We start from the raw sequence: 12,077 nt of genomic DNA on the forward strand, positions 1-12,077 counted from the left end.
ACACAGTGAATGTGTCTAAAAGAGTCATGGACTCAACACTCGTACAATGTGCTTTTGAGTACATACATATCATTTTATTGCTGCATATATCACCCCCACACTGAGACATCTGAAAAGAGAGCATGATCTATACCAAAGCATTAATCATCATTCATTGTATGTTAATAAATTCTGAATTTCTCCATTTACCATGCGGACGTCCACGCGTGCTGGAAATGCAACCTTTCCCGAGCTCATAAATCACACACACTGAGTCATCTGACAAAGTACCCCAAACACAGGCTGAGGCGCTGCGATCCCCAGGGCACAAACACACGCCATCTAATGTGGCGGAATCAGAGTGGGGACCAGAGCCTCTTGCCGATGCTCCGCTTCCAACCCCTACCAACAAGGAGCGCCTGCCACAACCTGGGAAATAACAGAGGGGATTGTGGGATGCCCCTCTCTGTCTCTCTCTTGCTAGTTTCCCTCTGTCTTTTTTTCTTGCTGCCTCCAGGGGTTGAGGCCATGTGCAAACAACAACACTTACACCCAGAGGGTTGGCTGTTGCTGCGTACAGCCGGGACCACCTGTCTTTGCCTTATTAGACAGATTTCACCATTAGAACTTTGAAAAGAGAGGGAATAATGTGAATAACGTTACTTCCAGCACTTTCAGTTGCCTTGCTGTGTGAAAATAGGGAGTCTTGGCTCCATTTAAATATTCCCCAACCATAAACAAAGGAAAAGAAAAAGCAGTTCAGGAGCGGCAGCAGCTATCATATGTTTATCAATGAGTCTCAATGTTTCTTTGTGCAACTTTATTTACAGTCACAGTTTGTGGAGTATTTGTTCATAATCCTTAAACTAAACTGTAACAATGTATCAATGCCTTACACATTGCAGATACTCTTTTTTTTTGTCTATAACATAGATTTTGATAAGTATTTTCGATGATTTCATTCAGTCTCGGCTCTGCTCTCTTCCATACAACGTAAATTGCTCCAATCTGCTGGTTCAGAGAGATTACCAAAGCGAGAAGAAAATCTGAGCAGATACAATAGCTTCTCCTCTTTATACCACAGCAAAGATGGAAGAGAAACAGATTTATCTGCTACCAACTTCAGAAGCCTCGTAATAATAGGCGCTATTCAGGTGTAAGGCTGTTATTTGTGCACCTACATGACAGATTAAATTATTTTTAGCCTGCGGGGAAAGGATCTCCATTTTGCTTCCCTTTACACAGAATAATCAAATCTCTTTACCTTTTTAGCAAAGTGGTCACATGATCTCTGTGCTGTATACACTTGCTTTATGCTTCAGATTAAAAGATTAAAGGCTTTGTGGTGAAGAAAAAGACACAAACAGCAGCCCAATGAAAACCATGATACCGTCAAAAAGGGTTTGAGTCAGTGCTACAGTTGTGTTGAATACATTATAGAGGAGACCCTCTGTAGTGCGATTAGGGAAGATAATGTCGTCACATGTTAATGACCGGAGTGTTTGCAGCGTGCAAAATGAGTGCCCTCTGATATGCAAAGCACTTCTGCTCAGAGTGTAAAATTGTCTGCATGTATGGAAACCCAGTGCAAATAGAGACGCCAGTCTGTACAGTATAGAACAGACAGCATTATTTATCCCCTTTTCTCCTTTTTTTTCATTTTCCTTCTTTTTACCCCCCTTTGGGTCTCTAGATCTGTTCCCATCTCTCCTCTGTTGCCCGGGCCTCTCCCTGGCCCCTGGAGACTGGAGGACGAGTGGTTATTTCTGACTCTGGAAGATGGTCGTGACTAATTAATTCGACATCTGATGGAACGTGTGTAACGTCTCTTTCCCCCCGCTGCTCTTGCCTTGCCACTTGCTCAGATGAGCAGGAAGCATAAATGTATTGTGCATATATGTATGTACTATACGGCTGTGTTTGATATGAGAAATGTGTTTATGCCAGCACTGTCTGTGTTCCTCTGTAAACTCCACGTAGTGTCCCTGGTAATCTAAATTATTACTGGACTGTTTGATGTCATCCTTAGAGAAAAGAAATTCTGTATACCAGTGCATTCCCAGTGGTCTCATAACAATGGATTATATGGCTAACACTCAAAATACTCCCACTTATGTATCTGTTAGATCGCTTTGTATTGTTTTTACATGTTTTTGAGATGTTGCACCACATAAACACAATTGATCCCAGAGGTGCTTTGGCATAGGAATGCATCTAATTCACCTATTGAAGTGTAGTCTTCTCTCCGCCTCGCCTCTCCCCACTGTCTTCCTCTCCTCTGGTCCACTATCTTTGTCTTTGTGGTGTGGTTTTGGGTAGAGTCCAGAGACCTAATGAGGCGGTTCTGATGGGCCGAGTCCCACGGGTCCTGAATCTGATGATCTGCAGCAGGCCACTGTTAATGTTCACTCCAAAGTACCTAATTGATCTAATCATTGAGCCGATTGGTCAAAGTAATCAGTCTCTGGTGGGCACACATGGGATGAACAATGACAAGTGTTTAGTGGCTGCAGGCCGATTTCCTGTCTCTATCTATGATAGGCTGGAGGTAGATAGGGGTGTGTGTGTGTGTGTGTGTGTGTGTGTGTGTGTGTGTGTGTGTGTGGTGTGTGTGTGTGTGTGTTGTGTGTGTGTGTGTGCGTGCGCCTGTTTATGAATTGTATGTGCACCAAGGTGCTGAAATGTCTGTCAGCTGAAATGCCTCAGTGAATAAAAAGTTTATGTTTGTTTCCGTGTCTTTGCTCATCTAAAGTTTCTGTTTATGAGATACTTTTTTAAAGAAATCCTCATACCTAGAGTATACAGTTCTCATTCAAGCCCACATTGAGTGGATAATGTTTTGCATGTAATTTTAATGAACAGTATAAAGTATATTTCAAAGAAGTACCCTTCATTTACATCTTTAAAGGTCTACAAAGCAAGGCACAATGGAACTTCCTTTATGAGGAAGACACATTCAGTATATCGTATGGATGTGGAAGGCCACTGGGGAATGATCAAGTGTGCATCCCATCGACCCGCATCCTCTTCCCCATTACCCTGACATTTCATCCCCACATTTAATTCCAGGCCTTTCTAAAGAGCAGGTAATAGTGCAGAGGGGTACAGGGACCCAGAATTAAGCAGTTTTACACCGAAGGGTAATTTGGTGTGATAAATGTGCCGTCGCAAGTAACTAATAATACATATTTTAAGTAGCAACGGCGTGGCTCCGCGGCCCAGTAAAGGTAGCATCATTATTAATGTGGGAGTCGCTGCGTGTTTTAGTCAGGGTTGCGGCACCAAGGTCAGAGCTACGTTTCACTGAATTAAAAGCCATTTTGAGCTATGGCACTCCTAATCAACTCGGACCTAAAGGTGCATAGCTCAGTTATAATGAGGCACCAATGAATTTAAATAAACAGCAAGATCTAGTGATTTATAAAGGCAATGTGCTATCCTTATAGCTCGTTAGCCATGACGGATACTCTTTATTCTCTGGGCCCTCTTTACCCACAGGACCCTGAGCTTTAACCAAGTAATGTCTGCTTCCATTGTCAGCGGATACGCATTCGGAGCAGGACACTTATCCCCGTCATTATGAAAAGTGGAGACACAATACAAGAGTAATGGTAATGTATGCCATCCAAATAGGTGATTTTTCTCCTTCCCTCCCTCCTTTTTTCGCCGATGTACAAACTACCCCAGAGTTTTAGGCCCATGAATTCATCATCATATTTTCACAAAGGGTTTTTCATATATCCTGAAAGGAAGCATAATCCTTGATAGTGGAAATGTTTTGCATTTAAAGGGGTACTTTTGGTCGGGGAATTGATGGTGATGTTTTGGGGGGCCTGTAGAGAAAGGAAAGTTCTAGTTTTTAGAGTGATCACTTATATGAATTATAATATTATTTTTGAGTGAAAAGAGTTTGTGGCTTATTTCAACTACTTTACTTTGAAATAATAGAAACTTCTACAGTCAATGTGCCACCATTAATATGCTGATTAGGAACTTTCTAGAATAATGATGTTTGAGACCCAGACTTTCCATCCCCCTCATTTTAGGGATTCATTCTTAACCAGTTTTTTTTGTTGCTGTTAGCAAGGGAAACTTTTTCCCTACTTTTCTTTCTCTATTCCAATATCGATCTGGCCTATTGCAATAACAGGTTTTGCATCTCCTAATCTAATGACTCTGAGCGCATAGTTGGTACTTCAGCTGTGGCCAGACGGGGCAGTGAGGCGTGCACATGTAGCCGCCTCTGGCCGCCCCCTGCCGCTCCTGTTGGTGAATGCCAGGGCATTAGTCACTTCATTTCTTCTTTGTTGCCCGCCTCTCTTTTGTGTTGCCCTTGAAGGATGTTGCAAGCAAAGCCATGGCTACAGCCTCCTCTTTACATCTTGATACAGCTTATTCAGGGGACTTTGCGAGAAACCAGTGACTTGGGACGGGCTACCCCCCCACCCCTCCTCCTTATTTTCAAGATCTGGATTCAGGATATGTTTCCCTCTCATTGATTACATTTTAAGCAGCTCACCTCATACTAAGGATTACTGTTTTTTTATCACTGCACATTTTATGGCATTTCATTAATTAAATGGAGAACAGGTAAACACTAGTATTCTACCGCTTAGATAGTGTTCCCTAGTTCACTTGTGCATGAGCAGGAACCGCATCCTAATATGCACTACACTTGTCTTAACCGAGGCCATACTGAATTCAAATTGACATCAAATATTTTAATTTTCTAAAGGAGAAAAGTGATGACTCTCCTCAAAAAATACACTTGTTTGATTTCCCATGTGAACATACACAGTGACACCCATAGCTTTTACCATTCAGAGACTCACTCACTCAGCCTCTCACTGTGCTCCGCATCTCAGAGTAATTTTCACTCTTGACACCACGGCTCTGCCTACCTGCCAATTTCTGTCTCGGTTCCTGAATGGGCGATTTGTAAAGCCATGTTCACCTCAACACTCAGAAGATTTACCCAAGAGTGAGCTTGCCAGGTGTTTGAGCTGTCAGTTCGCTCCGTGTTCACAAACTTGCCGAAGGGGAAGTATAAGGCATACTTGCTATTGCAGTAATAGGGGAACACATAGGTAGTTACTATTGAATTGTAACTTGCAACCAAACAAAAGGTGGCATTATTATATATGCTGTTTTTTTGGGTACACATCCTCCAGCTTTTTCTTTTCTGTTACGCTCACCTACTTCCTCTCACCATGTTTCTAAACAAGGCTGTAGTGGGTTTTGGGGGCTCGAGGTCGTTGATTGTCTGCCTCTCCCTGTAGGTCATTGAGGTCACCATTGCCCCGGAAGCATCAAGCTTTGAAAATGAGAAGCCCCGCTCTGCTCTCCCGCTGGCGACCGAGAGCACCCCTTGCCCGCACCCGCCCTGATGATTAATGCCACCCCCGTCCAGCCACAAACCTTTCTGCCTCAGATAATGCCAGGCAGCAAGCGCGACTGACACTTTTAATGTATAATTAAGTAGAAAAAGTCAGCACTGGCTATGCAAATTTTTTAAAATGATAAATGACGCTGTACAGCAGCAGGGATTGATTTGGTGTAAATGAAACTAATTAAGGAAATGTCAAACATAATTAATAAAACAGGTTAAGCTGCAAAACATTGTCAATTGAATGAATGAAGGAGGCATTGGCTCCCATTGTTCAGGCTTTATTTAGGTCTTGTGTTTAGCTTGTTCGCTGCTCCAGAATGCTCTCTCCCCTCCTCACTCCCTCCAACCACCAATTCCCTGAGAGGGGGAAAATAATTGCTTGTCTCTTCCCGCTGACTGTAGAAATTAATTGCTGAAATCTTGTCCCATCCAAGTGTTTACATTCACACGCAGGAACATTAACATAACTAATTTGAAAGAGCTCAAGATGACTGCATAATGGAGCCTCCGTCACCATGCATGACAGTCGCTGGTCATACCAAATTAGCTTGTTTTATAATTGAAAATGTTCCCCCCTTTCTAATTTTTACACATTTTCCCCCTTTTTTCTTCTTCGAAACTACTTTCTCTTCTTCCTGGCTCCTTTCCTTCCATGGTATCTTTCCCTTCCGTTACGTTTTCTCAAAAAGAACAAAGGTTTTATAATTTACAAAAAGAGTGCTTGACCTATAATTAGAGGAGTGATGGGGAGAGGAGGGGGAGTGCCAAGTGGTGGTGGCAGAGTCAGATCCTTAGTCCTGGTAATGATGCTGGAGACCTTGTGGCCCCTGGGGAGGGAGAAGAATAATGGGATGGGCTATTTTTATGGGGGAGCAAAGCAATGGGCCACCAGCCGCTGGGATGCTGGTGGCTGGGTATGGTGCAGAGCAGCAGGGGCTAGCAGGGAGCTAGTAGGGGGCAAAGGAGGGTGAACACTCAACCTGCCACACTGCCAGCTTTCAGCCCTGCCCATCAGTTCTGTACGTCAGCCTGATGCACCACTGTCGGCCTCTGTGCCCCCGCGCCAGCCGCTGCCCTTGTCGCAGAGAGAGAGAGAGAGAGAACTGGGTAGGTGGGTGGATGAGTGGCTTGGAGGGGGGTAGAAACATCTGCCACTCTGAGAATAACAGAGGACTCAAAGATACAAAGTGAGGGGGTATCACGTTGAAGTGATGCATCTGGATACTCAGATAAATGCACATTAATGGACACATATAAACTACAACGATGTGGAGAAAATAATACTTACCAAGTTATTCTTTACCTTTTTAAAACCTGATTGGATAAAACAAACCGAATACTCAACTTTGACCATCTACAGTAAACTTTGCAGTAGCCAATTGAGTTTGATCATTGTCACGCAAAACAAAACAAAATCTGAAGCTGTAAATGCTATTTATTATTGTGCACTGTGACCCAAGCCTGGTGCTAAGAAAGTACAAGTATCATTGAAAATGTGTTTGCGTGCAGAGTATTGCAACAGACCTACGGCTGCCAATATATTTTGTGTTTTGGTTCTACACACTCTAAGCACCACTATTTATCATACTTCCACACAACAATTCTCAAGAGCTAAAGGAGCAAAAGAAAACAAAAACAAAAAACAAAGTACAAGAACAAAACAAAACAAAAACAAGAAAATAAAACTCTGGAACAGTCAGTCTTTATTCCCATTGCATTTCCATTCTCATCTTTATTTCATTATTCCTGTGAGAATTCTTATTCTTGTAAAACTAATCTTAAATCCTGGACTCATTTGGCATTTTTAATGCATGACGGCTCTTCACCAACCAGAGCCCCACAGTCAGCCTTCCGCTGATTTGTTCAGCAATGCCATATGCTGAGGATTTCTGTGTTTCAAAGCACAGTACTTTAATGGATAGACTTTTATTAAAGTATTTTTGTTTCTTATTATTCCTTTGAACATAGAAACTGCACATGGAGACACAGATAATTAGTAGTTAATAATTATTGTGGTTGGCCCAGCGAGCTGTATGTTCAGGTGCACTTCAAAGCATATAACATAACCCCGTATTATTAGTGGTGTTTTTTTCCTGTGACCAAGCTGGAGCTGAAGTTAGTCTCTTGTGTTTATTGCGTGGTCTTGCTCCATAGTAAAGAAAATCAAAGCTGACCACTGCATACGTTATATACAGTAGTTCATGCATGCTTTGTGACAACACGCTGAGACCAAGTAGAAAACAATTTAAAGCTCATCAGTTAGTCCCTCATCAATACACACACACACACACACACACACACACGCTTACATAACTAGTGACACACCAGATTATAAGCAGCAATACCTTGGTTTAATTCTACACCATATATGGTACCCCGAAGTTAGAATATATAGCATTTCCACACTTGAAAACTGAGCTAAATTAAAGAAATAAAGCTACTATAAATACAAGGAATTATTTTATGTAAGAGTCTGAATTTACAATAATTCTATTCTTGTTCCTGAGATAATATCTAATGTAAGTCCCTCGAAACAAGCTGTACCCAGCTCATAAAAATCCGTGACCTGTTTTGCACATTTTCCCTAAAGTTTCCAAGTGGTAGTTCACCTTTCATGTAATTTCCCTTCACACATTTTGCTACAACTCTTTCGTACAACCCAACCCTTAAAATGCCAAGGGGTCACGAGTCAAACATATGCAGCACGGATTACAATTTATTACCCCGCATTTGCCTGATAATTTTTCTCTTTTGACAAGCTTAGGTAAATCATATAGCCTACTCTATAATGTATGAGGACTCGGCTGGCTTGATGAGTAAAGTCCGTTGCTATTGGCTGTCACCTCTGTGGTGTTTGAGTTCCCATAAGACCAATAAGGCTTGTCTGTGTTCCAACATGACTGGAAACACTGCAGGAACAGGTAGAGGTCCAGGTATTTATAGAAACCATATGCAAATGGTTCAGTGCCATGTTGGATTGTTAGAGCAGAGAGGTGACAGTTAAATACATGTACATAGAAGGAGAACTATATCGGCTTCTCTGAGACGAGTGTAATCAGTTGGGATAGCCTCCTCTCCTCTCTTCATTTGAATATATTCAGCTTGGACTCAGACTTAGGAAGTGTCTCTCCCCTCCCATGTATATTATTCCTTCCTGCTGAAGGCTCATTATTTTACAGCAGGGTGTGTGAGAGGTTGCCCCAGTCTCTGAACTCTCTGTTGACGCCGTATTAATCAAACTTCACACAGCAGGGAAGGGTCCACCCACTGACATGGCACTGCTCACTCTCCACTTGAGGACAAAAGGGAAAACACATAAACTAAACTGTTACTGGGAAACATCGACAGCCTTTGAAGGATACCACTTTTTGATTTAAAAAAAATAATAATAATAGCTTCAGACCCTCTCAAAGATTGTCTCGGAGACAGTCCATGCTTAGGAAGTATTTGACATTGTTTATCTATTTCAGTCAATGCATCTTATGTTAAAATTGTCCCCTTCTTTTTATTAACAGTGGACAACAAAGTCTTTGCATGGGGAAATGGAACCAGTGGACAGTAAGTGAATTTCAGAAGCAAAATATATATTTATATAACAACATGTGAGCAGTGCTTATTCTACCAAGTATTGGTATTATAGTACTCTTCAGACTTTCATTGTCCTCACTTTACTTTAGGGGACCACTCAGGTATCCATAAAAGTTCAACTATCATTGGTCAGTTTTGTTCTGTCCAAAGGTCCTTCAAAGGCCGTATTGTCGTCTGACAATATACTGTACAGCTGTAAAATAAATTGCAAGAAGACACTGTGGCAGGCAAACAAATAGACCGACAGACATACTTATAAACAAAGATAAGTTATTTTCCTCCTGATGAGCTTCCTTGTTAAAACTTCTCCAGCCAGAAGCCAGTCTGGCTGTAATGGCATCTAAGGGCCTCTAGGCTGAAGTGATTCAGTGGCCCTCAAGTACTCAAACAGCAGCACTGTAGACCTCTGAGAAATACATAAAAGAAACAGAGGCATCACTTCTCACTCTCTCATCGTCTCCCATTGTCCCTTATTCTCCCTCTTTTGCGCTCCATCTCTCTGTCTGTCTCACTCTGTCTCTTCTCTCGTGATGCGTTGACCCCACTAAGCAGGTCGAGGCTCTCTAGTGGGGAGCTTATAGTTGGAGGAGCCTATAGTTGGAGCTCCATAACACCCACTTGCAGAGCAAAGGGTGAGCATCTCTGTTACACAACTGGCACTCTGATATCTGAAAACTCCTCAGCTCTCCTGTGTGTCTCACTGGAGGCGAGAGAGGAGAAGAGTAAGAGGTAGCAGTGTAAATTTAAACTGGCAAACTTTCTGATGGAAATAGCTGTGACCCCAGAGTGGTCTTGTCTTGAGTTGAAGCATTGTTGTAATCAATACAGGCTCTCGTGGGGATGGCGGGCGAGGACCTTTCGTTCCCCGTTTGTGGAAATAATGGAGAAGACTTTGTTATTTTTCCCAGACATGCCGCAAACTAGCAGATATGGCCGGGGCATTGCAGGTTATGACGCTGGCTCAGGGAAACAAATACAAAGGGGAACATTTTATGAAGAAGCAAACAGCAGAGCTCTGTTTGAAGCTGCTGGGAGCTCACAGGTCACAGGGTGCTGGGGCTGCGTTTGACCAGCTCATCTTAAAAAGGGGTCTTGGATGTTCTTTGTTCACTCACACAAGGGACATGGAGACAGAAGCACAACTCTCAGCCATGGTGTAAAGTCATTTGTTCAGCTACTGGAGTTAGGTTGAGTTATTATTTCTTCCCTCGGATAGTAAAGCTGACCTGACTGAAATATGCCTGTTAGACACACTCTATATAGGACTCTTTGTCTGCGTAACGTATGAGAAGACGGCACCACAGTATTGCTGCAGTGGAAAATACTCAAGAATGTACCGAGATCTCATCTTATATCATTCTTGCATTAAAATGATTTTTTACTTGTTTGTTAATAAATTAATGCTTAATGTTTGTGTATTACACAAGCTTCACGTGTATTACTTTGCTTTGAATTATTGATTCTAAAACATTTTGTAAAACAGAACAGAACTTTCGTTACACGATTCCACTGAAAGTGAAGAGAACACATTTTAGAATGATCACCAGGTCCTATATTTTGCCAACAAGAGACTTTTCTTAAACCTTCCCCAACACATGATTATGTCCTTTACATGATAGGGAAAAAATGTCAAACTGTGTTCTCTGTCTGCTCTTTTCAGGCTTGGTGACGGAGAGAGGGCAGTAAAGGACCAGCCAGTTGAGGTTAAGTTGCAGCAGGAACTGAACGTTAAAGGAAGCGATGCAGATGTGGATCTCGTCAACATAGTGGGTGTTGCCTGTGGAAGCAGACACTCCTTCATATGGACTGAAGCTGGGCAGGGCTACAGTTTTGGGAACAACTTTTATGCCCAGCTAGGTTATGACGTCCAGAAGCTTGACTTCAAAGACCACCAGGTAGGATGATAATGGTTTGTTAACAGTGATGACCGAATCTAACCCTAACCCTTCTGAATAAGAGAGAGAGAGAGAGAGAGAGAGAGAGAGAGAGAGAGAGAGAGAGAGAGAGAGAGAGAGAGAGAGAGAGAGAGAGAGAGAGAGAGAGAGAGAGAGAGAGAGAGAGAGAGAGAGAGAGAGAGAGAGAGAGAGAGAGAGAGAGAGGTGTGTGATGGATACCTCAAGAGCCTGTGTTGCTCTTGGCTGGTTGTCTGTCTTTATCTCTGTCCTTAGATGGCTTACCATACAGTAGCATGCTGCTGAACCATACAAATCCTAAATTAAGTGCTGTGGAATTGAAATTGGCTCTCTTGTGAAGTGTTCCACTTGCATTGGAGCTTAATTTTGCCTACTCATATCATTTGATTCAGTCCCTCAGTCCCTCTTTTACTCGCTGCAGCCCATCACTCCCTCTTCCTTCTCATGCAAAATAAGCCCATTTAATGTGACAGTGTCTAGGTGAATGATTGCCACTCAACACTTGATATATGGGCATGTGCTTCTATACGCATGTGTATTGGATATATTAGATTTCCGACAGATTTTCTCAGTATCTTGCAGTAACATTAGTGCATTGTTATACATTACGTCTTTCAGTTTTGTACACCCACATATTGTAATGGATGGATAATAACAAGGAAAAGGCAAGGACAAATGGGCGAGTACGAGTATTTCAGTCCACTACCTCTCACTTGGTCTCCTGTGCTGATGTCAGCACGGAGACGCTTACTATCAAAGTCTTCTGAAATAGCTTCACACTGCTCAGTCAGTCAGTGATATTTGATACGTCTGTTTCCTATGGATTACATTTCCTCAAAATCCCAACTTCCAAAATGGTTTACTTTAACAGCACTATTATCAATCATAATGTTTTGCCTTATTCCCACAGTGAAGTGTTCAGTCACTGTTTTATATATTCAAGATGCTGTTTTCTTGTTATGCTATCTGTTTTACCTCTGGCCTTGTTCCAGCAGTAACATAAGACAAATTCCCAGAAGAGAGGCCTAAGGTGAGCGGGGGGTAGAAAGTACCCAGCCACCTGGCAGCAGTATGGAGTCCCAGAGGCCAAACCTCTCACCTCTCCTCTGTGATAAAAGCCACTGGGATCTGCATGACTGCACCCAGGCATCACCTCTTCCTGCTCAGGCAAAGGATAAGTAAGGGGGGACATGCAGCAACTGTGGCCT

General features: G+C 42.5%; 1 protein-coding gene across 7 annotated transcripts in view; it reads left to right on the forward strand.

Moving 5' to 3' along the window:
• Positions 1 to 12,077, forward strand: part of LOC117736828 (ultraviolet-B receptor UVR8-like) — a 276,608-nt gene that overhangs the window by 33,086 nt on the left and 231,445 nt on the right. For 6 of the 7 annotated variants that reach the window (XM_034542421.1, XM_034542417.1, XM_034542418.1 and 3 more), the window contains 2 exons: positions 8,884 to 8,926; positions 10,617 to 10,851. In XM_034542421.1, coding sequence (XP_034398312.1) covers positions 8,884 to 8,926; positions 10,617 to 10,851 — 278 coding nt within the window. The remainder of the gene's footprint in view (positions 1 to 8,883; positions 8,927 to 10,616; positions 10,852 to 12,077) is intronic. The other variant, XM_034542422.1, reaches the window with a different exon arrangement.

This window comes from Cyclopterus lumpus, chromosome 9 (assembly GCF_009769545.1).
Source record: "Cyclopterus lumpus isolate fCycLum1 chromosome 9, fCycLum1.pri, whole genome shotgun sequence".
In the NCBI taxonomy this organism is placed as follows: Eukaryota; Metazoa; Chordata; class Actinopteri; order Perciformes; family Cyclopteridae; genus Cyclopterus; species Cyclopterus lumpus.